This window comes from Eschrichtius robustus, chromosome 7, assembly GCF_028021215.1.
Source record: "Eschrichtius robustus isolate mEscRob2 chromosome 7, mEscRob2.pri, whole genome shotgun sequence".
Classification (NCBI taxonomy): Eukaryota; Metazoa; Chordata; class Mammalia; order Artiodactyla; family Eschrichtiidae; genus Eschrichtius; species Eschrichtius robustus.
Window position 1 is genome coordinate 121,497,616 of NC_090830.1, and position 15,696 is coordinate 121,513,311.

The 15,696-nt window shown below is 38.4% G+C and overlaps 1 protein-coding gene across 6 annotated transcripts in view; it reads right to left on the reverse strand.

Annotated features, from left to right (window-relative positions):
* Positions 1-15,696, reverse strand: part of GPAM (glycerol-3-phosphate acyltransferase, mitochondrial) — a 67,691-nt gene that overhangs the window by 30,184 nt on the left and 21,811 nt on the right. For 2 of the 6 annotated variants that reach the window (XM_068548549.1, XM_068548548.1), the window contains 5 exons: positions 8,765-8,896; positions 7,467-7,589; positions 5,178-5,251; positions 2,704-2,817; positions 833-979 (listed from right to left, as the gene is read on the reverse strand). In XM_068548549.1, the coding sequence (XP_068404650.1) occupies positions 833-979; positions 2,704-2,817; positions 5,178-5,251; positions 7,467-7,589; positions 8,765-8,893 (587 nt within the window). In that variant the 5' untranslated portion in view covers positions 8,894-8,896. The other 4 variants (XM_068548543.1, XM_068548545.1, XM_068548546.1 and 1 more) reach the window with 4 other exon arrangements.

The following is a 15,696-nucleotide window of genomic DNA, read 5'->3' on the forward strand; positions in this document are numbered from 1 at the left end:
TGTGGGGAATACAGTTAATAACTATGTAATTTCTTTGTATGTTAGATCATAACTAAACTTATAGTAGTGATCATTTTGAAATGTACAGAAATATTGAATCACTATGTCATATAACGGGAACTAACATAGTGTTGTAGATCAATTATACTTCCAAAACAAACAAACTCAGAAAAAGAGATCAGATTTGTGGTTACCAGGGGTGGTGGGGGGAGGAGGAATTGGATGAAGGTAGTCAAAAGATACAGACTTCCAGTTATAAGATAAATAAGTACTAGGGATGTAACGTACTACACGATAAATATAATGAACACTGCTGTATGTTATATATGAAAATTGTTAAGAGTAAATCCTAAGAGTTCTCACCACAAGGAAAAAAAATTTCATTCTATATCTTTGACTTTGTATCTATATGAGATGATGGATGTTCAGTAAACTCATTGTGGTCATCATTTCATGACGTATGGAAGTCAATTCATTACGCTGCACACCTTCAATTTATACAGGGCTGTATGTCAGTTATATCTCAATAAAACTGAAAGGAAACAAAAAGACACGGGCGTGTGAAACCCAGCTCACAACTAGTCTAGAAGATGTCAGCGGTAATACAATGGCTGCTAACAGCTGACAGAGATGAAGGCACCTTGAAGCCTCCCAAGTGCTACTTCTCATGACAGTTAAATAAGAATAAAAAGAGGAGTTGGTTTTTAACATCAGAATACGCTAAAACCTCTCTTGGACCAAGAGCATTGTGCTAGGAAAGTCCAACGGTTCAGTCCTGTCTGCTCAAAACAGGATGACTCTTGCTGAAAGTTTTCTGCTTTGCCTCTTATACCTGATCAGTGCCGGTGAGACAGTGGCAACCATTTCTTGAAGGATCCTTCTGGCCTTCTTTTTCACTTTATTGACAGCTTTTGATTGCTGCTGAGCAGAACCATCAGGGTTTAATTCAGCAGCCACTTCTGCAATTGCCTCCTGTACTCTGATTTCAAAATGGAAAGACAGACAATGTAACTGGCTCTATGCTACATTCTGTATTATTTTCTAAACTACAAATATAAATCACAAAACAAAATATACTTTCTCTTTTTTGTGATAACACAAGAAATAAGCTCAAGTTAGAAGTGCTTTCCTTGGCTGTCTATTAAACATTAAGGATATTATATTCCTAAATCAATGAATTCCTGAGGAAGCTGGAAGGCAGATTTGAAAATTTAATTCAAATTCACTGGGTAGCAACTATGTGAATTTGAATGTTCCTGTTATGCTGTGAGGGACACAAAGTTACACTCTGGCAGAAAGGAAGAAAAGGAAGATTATCCCTTTAGGCATATAATTCAGAGGTATCCCAAGCCCACTGCCAAAGTAATGTGTGATTTTTCTTTTGGAGACCAAACTTATTATTCACATTGTGGCTTATTAGTTGAACTATTTGTAAAACTCTCTAGGAGGGATCAAAGGTGGACATAAATATTTACAAGTATTTTCCAAATCAAACTAATAATTTTAAAAAGGCACAGCTCTAGATTTAAACAGCACAGACCAGTAAGCAGTAAGCTAAAAGGGAAGATTTAACCCAGTCTTGTAAATCTTCCGCATGACTTAGGGAAGAATGAATGAGGTTTAAACCTCCTTACATCACTTCTAACATCCTAGTTATTACTCAAAATATCTGGATGGAATGAAACATACTTGAGGGGCTTTACCTAGAAAACAGAATATATAATCATCCAAGGGAGTTTCAAATAATTGTTTTTTTCTCCCACTGTTGCTGATTTTAGACTAGTGTACAGCAAAACTCCACAGAGCCCCATCATTCGTTACTACAAAAAGATCAATTCCACACAACACTTATGCACCATCCCTAAGTCTATTCCATGAATAGCATTTATTTCAATACAGCCAGGAATGTTTTCACAAGTAATTCATGTAATTATTATATCTCCATTATCAACTATTCACTCATTTTTTCAATAAATATAAAAGTACCTACTATGTGCCACTACTGTTCAGCCCTTAACAACCATACCACTGGGCTTGCATTTCTAAGCATCTTTCAATCTACTCTGGTCTCCAGCTTCCCAAACCCAGGTAGGTGTCTAACATGGGCCACAACAATGAGGTGGAATAGAAACCAACCTTCACCCAAACTCCCATAGTCTAATGGCTGAGCTTCACAACGATTTCCCCAATCCTTTTGAGTTCAAGTCAGTCTCTCCCATTTTTAAGCAAGATCCTCTGAGGACAAGGACAGTTATCTCACTCTCTTAAAATTTCTAATAATGACTTTCTAATACAAGAATTTGTGCCCGGGTACTTAACAATTACTTGACAGAAATATCAAACTGGCTTCTCTTCTGGCTCTAAAATAGGAAATGCATTGTCCCAAACATTCATATTACAGAACACTTAACAGAGAACTCTGGAAATATGTGCATATCTGAACTCCAACTCGCCTTTCATTTATTGGAAGCCCATTCAATTATTAATGCATAAAACAAGACTGCTATTCCCACATGGCACCAAAACCATCTGTTCTCTTGCCTTTCCTTGCTTCCTTCTGGAGCTTGAACATTGAACGTTTGGAAACACAAACACCTCTTGAGACAGAGTCCCAGAGAAACTAAAGGTTGATAAAGGAAATTACTTCCCCACGCCCACCGCCCATCCCTACATTTCCCCTTTACAGCAGCGCCCCACCCTTACCTACTGCTGTTCAGTACGTTTTCAGTCACGTTGGTGGCAAACATGCCTTTATGGACATCTCGCTCTTGAACGAAAAGCACGTAAGAAAGACGTCTTGCCAGCCATCCTCGATGCCTGCAATGTGAAAATGATTTAGCAGAGAAGTACTCTAGGAATACCTAAAGCAAGCTGCTTAAACTATACAGGTTCCCCTCCTGTAAAAACAAATCCTCATTTCATCTATTCCAGAGATTTAGGGTTCTCCTGTAGCAAATTCTCCTTAGTAAGTAGTTCAGGATGCTATGCAGACAGTTTTATTTCTAATTTCCTTCATGTACTCTCAGCTAAAACTTAAACTTGGAATTTATGTATTAATGCTTGAATAGTGTTACTCCGCAAACTAATCATCCAAATATAAAAACAAAAATAAAAGCATCTTACTTTAATACGATTTGAAAAACCAAATATGTTGAATGCTTTATATATAAGCTATATAGCTTATATCTATAGCTACGGGCCATAAAAAATAATTTGGGAGTCTTTTCCTACCATGAAGGGCTAATTCTTTTGTTGTCATTACAGTAATTCTTCTAAGGCGATCACTGACTGTCAAATTGAATTGACAAAGCTGATCAGTTGAGAGAAGTCAAGGAAACTAGACAGTGGTCTGAATATTTGTACTCTGGGCTTATGAAGCCAGAAGTTCCTACTGTTTGGGTGGCTTTTTTTTTTTTTTGGCTTTTTTTAAAAACGCATTCAGCATACCTAAGGAAAAGGACATACTCCCATCAGTGACAGTGACTATGTGTTATCTGGATGGGGGTTAAGGACAGGGATCTAGAATAAGAATGCTACAAACTTTCATTATGTGATGATTTGAAACCATTTGTAATGATTACATAATGCCTCATTATCATTTCCTCCATAATGATATGCATATAGACGGTAGAAGATTTCAATTATAAATTAATTCTGGAAAGATCCAAAAAGCCTTCAACTGAGGAAAAGTAATTTGAGGGAGAACTGTTTATGAATCACATGTTCCTTCATCTCTCCTTCCTGACATTCTTTTTCTTCCTCCTTTCTTTTGTCTCATTTCTCTGAAAACTTAGCCCAATAAGTTAAGTGTTTAATTCTAAACTCTTCTATCAGTGAACATTTTCAAAATTATTACTGGAATGTACAAAGTCCAAACTCTTGATGAAATCCCTTCACAATGGACTGAAAGCAGTGTGTGTGTGTGTGTGTGTGTGTGTGTGTGTGTGTGTGTGTGTGTGTAAAAATGTTTAGGCTATGCTTCATGCAACACACAGAAGAGCTAAATAGCCAACTCACTTGCACAGGTAGCTTATTACACTGAATAGTTCCACACTGCCTGGTCAATACAACATACGCTAAAAAGTGTGTGTGTGTGTATGTGTATCTCATATGCTTTTTTTTCTTAACTGCCTCCAACTGAGGACCACAAATGAACTCCTCGGTTTTGTATGTAAAATATCTACTTACGTAAAGAAAAGACTCAATGGGATCCTTTTGCTTAGGATCTTAACCATGTCAACCAAAGGAAAAAAAAATTTCTCCTCTTTCCTTTAAACTTGAGAGCAAGAGAGAGAGAGAAGAAAGGGTAGCATGGAAATAGTAAAAAACACATCCCTTGACTTTAGTTCTATTTTTTAAAAAAAACTTAATATATACCCAAGTATTATCATGCTCACTTATAATATTATCATCAAAATATTAGTAGTAAAATCAGAAAGACTTAAAATTTAAGTATTTAACTTCTTGGATCAGTTTTTTAATGGAATTTCATGTATTTCTCATCACCTGAGCCTACTACTTACCTACTCCAGGCATTTACTCTTAGAATTATAAGGACTGGTAGCATTTTTAGCTGCCGTTTCTCTCTTGTCTCGCAGACATTCCCCCTCCTTCCTTATCCCGTAGCCTAAATGCACTTAGAACAAAGCCTCTTTTTTCCCACTCTGATGCCTAATAGCCCATCCCAATATGCCTGGAATTTGGAAGTAAGAATTCTAAGAAAGGTCTTAAGCTAATAATAAATCAAAGAACATTTGCTCAACAGAGAAAAATATCTTCCAAAACTCTGTAGATTAGGCAGATTTCAAAAAGTTACACTTTCTTTGAGGTATAAAATAATAATAGATCATAAGACATTCAAACCTACACCTCTCCTCACACAAATCTCTGTCACATTTTGGCACATTTCAGCTGCAACATCAATATCTGAATAAGTTAAAGGAAGCCAGAAGTGATATCTACACGCTCATGAAAATATTATATAATTACAGCAGGAAATAGCAATAGGTCTTCTCAGGTTCCAATTTTTAGATAAAGCCTTTTGTGTCAGAAGTTAATATCTTATTAACTCTAAAAAAAATAAATAAAATAAAGAGATTCATCTTAAAGTGTGTTAACTGGTTATTGTGGAATTTTTCTCTTGACATGCATTAGAAGTATAAGAAATGTCTTTTTACCTTGTGTGAGTTTCATTGATATAAATAACATTCCGCAAACCCAAAGACGGGATACTGGGGTTGAAAAATTTATCCTACATAAAACAAAATAAACATAGACATAAATATACGACTGGATTGCTGGTGAAGGACTCACATTACTAGTCCTTGAGGACTTTATAATTCAAGCATAAAGTAAGACATTGCTTCAAAAATCTGAGATGAAGAAAAATGTTTTACTGAAAACTACTTTTTAGCCTTCAAAGAAGGTCACAAACTCAAAACTAATCCTCAGCACCTTGCAAAGGAAATACTGCCTCTCACTTTCCTGCCCTACTCCCCACCCCCAGCCAAAAAGAGTTAAAGCCAGAGATGGCTTAAGTCACTGACAGGAATACTGGAGATTTCAGTGTTTTCAAAATACAAAAATACTATGCTAAGTACCATGTAGTTATTGTGAGATTACTAAATCTCCCAATAATCCTGACACATAAGAATTATTATCCCCATTTTATAGATAGGAAAACTGAGGCTTGTAGAAGTTTAGGATTCAATCCCAGATCTTGCTTCAGAGAGTGTGGTCTTTCTATTCCTCTAAAATGACTGTCCACTTAATGAGAAAACATATGGCTAAAGGTCACCCTCTTTACAGGTAATCTTGAAAGATAATCCAGAAATAGCTCTGCTAAAAAGAGAAAGGCCATAACTTTAACAATGTGGGCAAAAAGGTAAACTTTCCACAAATAAATGCTGAGAAAGCACAATGTACCCTCAACAAAAGACATCAAAATACTTAAGTGATATCTCCTTAGAGAAACGGAAAATACGATTTCATAGAAAAAGTAGCAAATGTCAAAAAATTACTACAAAAATACTGTCAAACAAAAATTATTTTAGAAAAACATGCCATGGAAGAATATAAGATCACGTTTAGCTCTATCAGGTACTATATTTAGGCAAAAATCAATTATCTGTTATACTACTCACCTATCCCCACCCCAGACCATCACCACCACCAAATAATTTCTTACACTCTCTTCTGACTGAAGAACACATTAGAGTTAAGGTATTGTTTTGATCTTTTAAGCATTCAAAATTAGAATTAGATGAGATGCCAGATCTAAAAAGAAAAGCCACATGATCTATTTAAATCTTTATTTCTACTGGCCTATTAATCTGAACTGGCCTTACTCCTAGACTAGAAATGTTCATGATCCTTCACCTCCACCATATTCTTGCAACAAGGCACTTGTGATTTAAGAGGAACAATATTTCTATCAAGATGTTCTTGAGCAGACCTGAATATTTAACATAAACTGCTTGGGTATCACACAAATCTCTCTCAGATTAGTAAATTCCTTATACAAGACTTTCTGCCAAGCCAAACCTGAGTGGAAAATTCTCACAGCACCGTTAGCTATTCACACAGGTTATAAGCAACTTCTATAAACTGCAGGGTTAATAAATGGCACTTAAATGTCCTGATAACTGGCCCATCCCAGACAGAGCTTACCATCCAGGTATACGTTTTAAAAGGTAACTCTACTGCCTTAGAACACAGCCACATTAGAGTCTACATTCCTGTGCTAACTCATCCCTCTGGCAAAATGCCCTCAGAAGCATACTTCTCATCCCATCGACTCTTCTCAAACACTACACTCTAATGTGGAAGATTTTGCATGGCTTGTGTTTTTTCATCAAATACGAACAACGAGCCCATGCACACTCTTTCTTAAATCTTCATCATAACATTCTAGTGACCATCCTTCACTATCACAGAGTCAACCGAAACCCCCTCCCCCCCACCTCCACCGCAGGAACAGACACTGAGCAAAACGGCAAAGCCACAGCTTTAATTTCTTATTCTGTCCTGCTCACACTCGTGTGTGCGCACTCTCTCGCTCTCTCTCTCTCTCTCTCTCTCGTTCATCTTGCTAGGATTTTAACTTTCAGTGCTAAATTTCAACATCTTGAAGTTACATGAAGGTTCCCACCAACTCTTTGGAAGGGTTATCTTAAAGTAAGATCTACTCTCCCTCTAAAGTCATATTAAAATGAAAACACAAAACAAAATATAGCCTGGCATCAACTATTAGACCAATATTCACTGAATAAATGAATGGAAAGAAAAACTGAGACAACATCTTTACTTGGAATATTTGGTTTATAAAGATGGGTCTAAGTTCTAAAAATGCATTAAGTCCATTAAGACTACACAATAATAAAATTCACACGAAGTTGGAAATCTATGTCACATATTTCACTCTGTTTATTAAAGGTCAACAAAGGTATTAAAGGTAGCATTCTTACCCAGCTCTGGGGAGTACAGGAATAACAACATCTTCCTACAAAGGGCCTTTTCCGGCTCATTAGGCTTTCTTTCCACTTCAAGGTTGCAGATCTGAAGACAGTCGGTCTGAAAGCGCACTCTCCCTAATAAATATTAAGGAAAAATAGTGTGTGAATGACAAGAAAATTATACTTGTCCACTTGATCTCTAAGCTATTTCAGATAGAAGAGAAACTTCTGACATATTTTCTTTTTGGTGGCATGTGTTTCTCAGAGTGATTTTTCATTCAAGGTGCTCCCTCTATGACCAACATTTGGAACATAAGCAAAAATTGAGCACCTAAGAATAGCAATAACTGGCGACACTCAACGCAGCATTCAAAGGTTTAAAAACTAAGTTATAAAAGGTCAGATAGCCTTCTGACAGTAGCAGAAGGAATAAAGTCAGACTCCTGTAGCCCTATGCTAACAATTCACCTCACTCCCTCTTAAATCACACACTCCCACAAAAGAACTACAAAGGCCTTACTTAGAGAGTAAACAAGTTGTTACAATATAGCTTAAAATATTTTACTTTAAATGAAAAACAAGGTAAACTTATATAATATTCCTTTATCCTAACAAGAGAGTTTAAAGTCTGGAATTGAAATTATAGCCATACTATCCAATTAGGGTCAAACTCTGCTCTTCTGTTTTAAATAATTTTCTCTTAACTTTGAGTTCATCAGTTGCTGAAATCCCACTGATATCACATTCTCAAAAATAAACCAAAAAAACCACCCAAAACTCCAACATCATTTTTTATCTAAAGCAGATAGTGTTCAAGAAACATTTAAAACATACCATGTTATATTGACATAGGGAAAACAATACAAAAAAAAAAAAAAAAAAAGCATGCCCTTTGGATTGAGATTCATACTAAAATCTCCTATTTTCAATTTTTGAAATAAAGTTTATTTCCATTACAAAATTCACACTTGTGAAATATAATTATGGAAAACAGATACGAAAAGAAAAAAAATCTGTTTATAATTACACCACCCAAAACAACTAATAGGTTTTTCTTCCTATGCAAAACTGTTTTGCTTTTTAACATAATCACTGTACTTAAATTTCCTACCCAATTTTCTCTTCCCAATAATATAATACCATAAGAATTTTTAAATAGACTTCATAAACAAATCTTCTAACAGCTGAAGGTAGTTTCTGTAGCTATTAACCTCTATTTGAATTTATGTTGCTTCCAATGTTTCCACCTTCATACACACTGAAATGAACATCTTTAGGCTGAACGCTTTTAACCTGTATCTTAAACTTACCCATTCCTCGCTTGCATGCTTACATCGACCAATACTGTATTCAGATGAATTTGGCAAATAAGAAACATCTATTGTGCCAAGGGTCAGTGCAGATTCATCCATGTCACAAAGCATTAACTCCCAAATCATGCGCTATAAAAAATGTATACCATATAAGTTAATGAGGGATCCAGAGAGCAAATACTAGAACTCAAAATTCTGATTTCTATATTATTTTGCCCCATGAGAGGATGTCAAATGAACTATGGAGGACTTCCCCATGTTTAGTCAATGTGTAAGAAAGGACTTTGATGTGTATATATGAACCCAGGCCATCCTGATTTAAAAAAAAAAAAACCAAACAACATTCTTATCTTTAGACTTCATGAACAAAACAGCTATGAATTCACGAGGGTAAATAACAGCTGATTTCAGGTATGTGACAAATAATTATTTCATCTGTGTAATTGAATAGTTCCTGGAAGTATGAAGATACGCATTTATTAAATTAAATATAAGTTACATGTATGCACACAAGTAGATAATTTTGAAAAATTATGTGCTGGGAATTTTTAGTCATACACACTATGCAATGTAAAATGGGTAAAGGTAATGAGGGCACCTCTCAAGTTTCCCACTTAAACTGAATTAAGCTCTTAATTTTCTTGTGCTGCCTTAAATGAAATGATGTTTGCACTTTTAATACATGTATAAAGCTCTAAGACAAAAGTACACTGTTCTAAAATATCTGATTTATAAGTTTTCATATCTTTTCAATAAGCCTTTCCCTACCCTAAGAAAAAATGTTCACTAACAGTGAACTGCTAAAGAAAATAGATATTAACTTAAAATATAAGAATTTTCTAACATAATTCTCAAATTATTTTAGCTTTTGACTATTTCTCACCTGGCCTTAAATTCGTCCTTTAAAACCTTGAAAGGTCATGTCCAGGTTAACAGTGTTCCTTGGAGGGCAGATTCTGATTTCTTTACAATCCCCATGTGGGTTTACAATGGTAACTGTTATACTCAGCATGACTATACACATTCTTAACAATTTTATGAGTAACAATCTACCATAATAGGCAAGGGGAGGGAATAGTAAAGCAATGCACCTGGCATGAAAGCTCTTCTGTATTATAAAATAAAACTCAGCTATCAGTTTCAGGTGCAGAATATAGCTACAACCGGCGGAGCCGGCTGCTGCCTGGGAAAATGAAGACACTTCTGGCCCCTGTGATGAGGGCAGGACAAGAGGGGGAAACAGTCTTGTGCCAATAGGAAGTCCACGCTTCACCCCTCCCTCCCCACGTTTGTCCAAGGTTGAAAAGTACACCCCCGCCCCAAAAAAAAGAGAATCCTGGAGGCGCCAGGCTGTGGGCTGAGGGGAGCCAACTGTGGGTTTTAAAAGCGACAGAGGCAGGAGGGCCAGCTCTGAAGCCAAACAGATCCGAGTTCGAATCCCCCCTGCTTACCATCTGTGTGACTTTGGGCGAGTTGGTTAACTTCCATGCCTTGGTTTCCCCATCTGGAAAATGGGCATGATATGATAAATCTTACCTCCTGGGTTGCTGGGAGGACTGGATAATACCCCTAAGACGCCTGGCACAGTGTCTGACGCACAGTGAGTGCTCAGTTCAATCAGTGGTCATCTGTCAACGGACTGTCCCCAGCACCAGCTGCTCCCAGAGCACGCTTGCTGCCTCAACGCCAAAGCCAGTGACTCCACGTGCCCTTCGGGTGCGCGGGGGACTGAGCCCACAGGGACTTCCCTCTCGCCCAGGGGAAGCCTGCCGCAGCCCGGTCTCCCGGGGAGAGAAAAAGCCCGACCCCCCACGCCGGCACGAGCCGGGCCCATCTCTCAGGGGGAACCCGGGAGCTCGAGGGAGAGGGCTGGGGGGAGCGGACCGCCCGGCAGCTTGCTGGAGTAGCGCCGGGCCCGGTGAGACGGCGACCACGCACCTGTCCCGGCGCTCCCGGCGCGAGCAGCCGCCCGCAGCCCGCTCCCGCCCTGGCCGCTCGCACCCTCGGCTCCGCCGGCTTCACCTCTACAGCTGCCCGCACTTCAAGCCTCCGCCGGCGCTGCTGCAACGTCGCGCCCTGATGACGCAACCGGCGCCCGGGGTGACGAGCGCAGCCAAGAGCCAGCCAGTTCCGGGAGGGCCAGGGCTGAGGCTAGGGGCCAGGGGCCAGCGGCCGGGGCTCCGGGCAGCTCGTGGCCTCGTGCACTGGGGACAGGTCCGAGAGTAGGAGGTGTGTCCGCAAGTGTGTCTGTGTGGCCACGTATGGCGTGTGCTGCCTAAACGCGCGGTGATTCTGCCTGGGCGCTGAGTCACGTGAGTGTGGGTGCATGTGTCTGCGTTGTGTGAACGCTGTTCCTCTGGAAGTTTGTATCTCCGCCCGGCTCTCCTGGGAGCCTGCACGTGGGCCGTCTTTTTATGAGATTTGTAAGACTCTGCAGAATTTATTGGGCATGAGGGAGGTAGGCATTGGGAATGACCCTGTTGTGTAGTTTTCCAAACAGTGGCTGAGTGCCTTTTCCCTAAAGGAAGAATATAAGGAATTAAAAGAAAAATAAATAAGGCTTGGACGAGCCCGAGTCCAAATTTCTCTGCCTTTGGTCCTTGAAACAAATTAACAAGGGGCACAAAGAGTTTCTTTCACAGTATTTGTCGTGCCATTGACAAGGCCAGTGGTTATCAAGAGATTAGCAGTTTAGAAGGGAAAAGATAACCTTTTACGTGCACTTAAGCAACAAAAATTAACTATGAACTAGCAGACGGTACAAAGATCGTTAAGGCCTAATCCCTGCTCTCACACCTCTGCCACCAGTCATCTCCTCTGCACACATGAACCCCAACCCTCTCTTCCAAACAATCTCTGCCCATGTCCATCCATCAGAAACCATCCACAGCTCCCACAGTCCAAATGCCTGAGCGTGGCATCTAAGGCTTCCACAGAGAGGCCTCTGCTTTTCCACTGTTCTCCATCAAGAGCCCCTGCTTCAGCCTCTCCCATTGTCCCTTGTGAAGCCCTGGGCCCTCATACTGCTAACTGTGCTCACACCTCTCTCAGCTAAATTTGACAAGTTCTGTGTTGAACTAGGACTCCAAGCTCTTTCCCTAATGTCTCCAGCCCTCCATAAACACACTGTCATTTAAGTCTTTACTAAATTTGTTACAGTATCGCTTCTGTTTTACATTTTGGGTTTTGGGCCACAAGGCACAATGGGATCTTAGATCCAACCCACACCCCCTGCATTGGAAGGCGAAGTCTTAACCACTGGACCGCCAGGGAAGTCCCAGTGCCTGTTTCTTAGGTAAAACTATGATACTTTGTTATAGTAAATACATAACAGTAAACACAGTATCTACTTGTTGAAGCTAAGGAACAAGAAGTAAAACAAGAGTTCTTTCTCTTGCACTTGCTACTTCTGTTTATAAATCCATCCCAAAACAATTCAAAACAGCAGTAATTGTTATTCATTTAAAAAAAGATTTTGAGCTTCTTGAAGTCAAGGACCCTGTCTTAATTCAACCCCCCCTCACACACCTTAGCTCCAAGCACACACCTAAGTATTTAAGGCCTATGATGACTAGAATAAGATGAGTTCTCATCCCAAAATATCATGAAATTTGTGTACAGATTACTGACCCCTGACATTAAAAAAAAAAAGAGAAAGAAAAAAAGAAAAGGAGGGGAGAAAATAGAGGAAAGTCACAGGATTTGAAGTCACTGTTAAAGAGAAAGGAATGAGAAATGAAGTAGAGCACCACAGGAATTAAAATGTAAGCCAGAGGGGAAAATTAGGTTCTTATATAAACTTCATTTGTAGGCAACTCTTCTGCAACACCCATTGCACAAGAGTTTACAGTACTTGGAGGAGATGTGGATTGCAGTGCACAGATTACTAAATGAGAACTGTTTTGGAAGCAAGTGACACCCTTGGCAGTCTTTTATCAACAGAACCACAAATAATTTATAGTAATCCAGATACAATCTAGTCAGCCAAGGTGGAGCAACAAGGACTGAAGGACTGAATTTACTCTCCTGCTAAGACGACAACAACAATAAAAAAAATAAAGCAAAATATATAAAACAGGAAGCAGTGCAGGACAGTGGTCCCTAAGGGAAAGGAAATGAATGAGGTTAAGCACTATGATTGCCTCAGCCTACTGCCTAGAAAGAGTTGCCAGGCTATAGTGCAGACAGGGGTAATCCAGGAAGAGCTAGGCAGACTTTCTGAGTTGAGGAGCTAGAACTGGGAGACCAGGAAGGCCAAAACAGCTGGAATTGGGAGTAGAGTACCAGAGAGGTGTGCCTGTTCCCACAAGGCAGAGTGAAAACATAACCAGTGAACATATGGGACCAGGAATAAGGCCTGATCCTGGCCCCCAGACCGGAAAATCCCATAACTCGCAACTCAAAAAGTCTTGCCTCAGTAGTGGGGTAAAATTAACCCTAGAGTAAAACTTCTCCAGTCCTACCTAACAAATCTTAAAAGGCAGCCCCCAAAGGATCAAACTTGACAAGAACAAAATATCCCAAAACAAAGTACAAGAATACTTAAAGGATATCAAAAATATCTAGCACCCAACAACGTAAAATTCACAATGTTACTCTTCCAATCAAAAATCATCAGGGATGCAAAAGGAAGCAGGAAAGAATGAACCACAATGAGGAGAAAAATTAATTAATTGAAAGAGTCCCAGAAATGACAGAGATGATAGAATTGGTAAATAAGGACACTAAAAAATACTTACAACTATATTCTGTAAGTCCAAGAAAGTAGAGGAAAGATTGAGTTAAGTAGAGATGTGAAAAACTTTAAAAAGACCCAAATCAAACATCTAGATATTATAAAACCATTGTCTGAGATTTTTAACACACACACATGCACACATCACTTGTACAGGACGAACAGCAAGTTAGACGTTACTGGGAAAAAAAAAAAAAAAAGATTAAAGAACCAGAAAATATTGCAATAGAAACTATCCAAAATGAAACACAAAGAGAAAAAAGTAAAGACTGAAAATAAAAATGAACAGAGTATCAGTGAGCTTAATATATATGCAATTGGCATCCCTGAAGAAAAGGAGAAATATAAGAAATACATATTTGAAAAAATAAGGGCTGAAAACTTCCCATATTTGATTAAAACTATAAACTCAACAAATCCAAGAAGCTCAACAAACTCTAAGTAGAAACAAGAAGAAAACTATACCAAAGAAAATCTCAATTAAATTGCTTACAACCAGTGATAAAGTGAAAAATCTTAAAAACAGAGGAAAAAAGACACATTTCAGTGCAGAGGAACAAAGATAAGAATATCAGGAGACTTCTCATCAGAAATATGCAAATGAGAAGATAGTGAAGCAGCATCTTTAAAGTACTCAAAAAGAAAACTGTCAATTTAGGATTCTTTCCCCTAACATGTATTTCAAACACAAGACAAAATAAAGACATATCTGACACACAAAAGCTGAAAGAATTCACCGCTAGCAGACACTACAAAAAATGGTAAAAGAAACTCCTTCAGGTAGAAAGAAAATACAACCGGATGGAAATTTGAATCTACATAAAGGAATTAAGAGCTCAAGAAATCATAAATCTGTAGGTAAATAATTTTTTTCCCTTTTAAAACTCTTTTAAAAGATAATAGCTTAATGCAAAAATAAAAACAATATTTTGGAGGGGTTATAATATATGTAGAAATAAAATGTATGACAACAGCACAACATCCAGAAAGGGGGAAGTATCTGTTGTTGTAATATTCTTACACTAAGCATAACGTGGTGTAATATACTTGAAGGTAAACTGTGATAAGTTAAAGATGTATACTCCAACTCTTAAAACAACTGCCATAAAAGTAAAACAAAGCGGGCTTCCCTGGTGGCGCAGTGGTTGAGAGTCTGCCTGCCGATGCAGGGGACACGGGTTCGAGCCCTGGTCTGGGAAGATCCCACATGCCGCGGAGCAACTAGGCCCGTGAGCCACAACTACTGAGCCTGCGCGTCTGGAGCCTGTACTCCGCCAACAAGAGAGGCCGCGATAGTGAGAGGCCCGCGCACCGCGATGAGGAGTGGCCCCTGCTTGCCACAACTAGAGAGAGCCCTCACACAGAAACGAAGACCCAACACAGCCATAAATAAATAAATAAATAAATAAATAAATAAATAAATAAATAAAAGTAAAACAAAGAGTTGTAGCTAATACATCAACGAAGAAAATAAAGCAGAATCATTAAAAAAAAAAAAAAGTCATTCGAATCGTAGAAGGCAGTAAATGAGGAGAAAGGAAAGAAAAATGGATTGATAAAGAAAAAACGCATAGCAAGATGGTAGATTTAAATTCATGCATATAAGTAATCACCCCAGTTAAAAGGCAAAGATTGTCAGACTGGAGAAAAAAGCAAGAACCAACTGTATGCCATCTATAAAAAGAAAAAAAAAATCGCTTTAAATATAAAGAAAAATAAGTTAAACAATTGAAAAACAATGTACCATGCTAATGATAATCAGAAGAAATATGGGTGGTTATATTAATGTCATACAAAGTAGATTTCAATACAAAGAATATTACCAGAAATAAAGAGGATCATTTCATAATGATAAAGGAGTCAATCCATCAAGGGGAAAAAACAATTCTAACTATTTATGCATCTAGTACAAAGCTTCCAAATATATGAATCAAAAACTGACAGACTTTCAAGGAGAAATAGAAAAATCCATGATTATAAACAGCAATTTCAGCACCTCTCTTTCCATAACTGAGCAAGTAGGCCGAAAATCAGTGAAGATATACAAGGCTTGTACAATACTATCGACCAACTTGGCCTAATTGACATTTATAGAACACTACACCCATAGATAGAATATCATTTTTTCAAGTGAATACGGAACGTGTCTTGGTAAAACTTGCCATAAAACAAGTCTCAATAGATTTATAAGGAT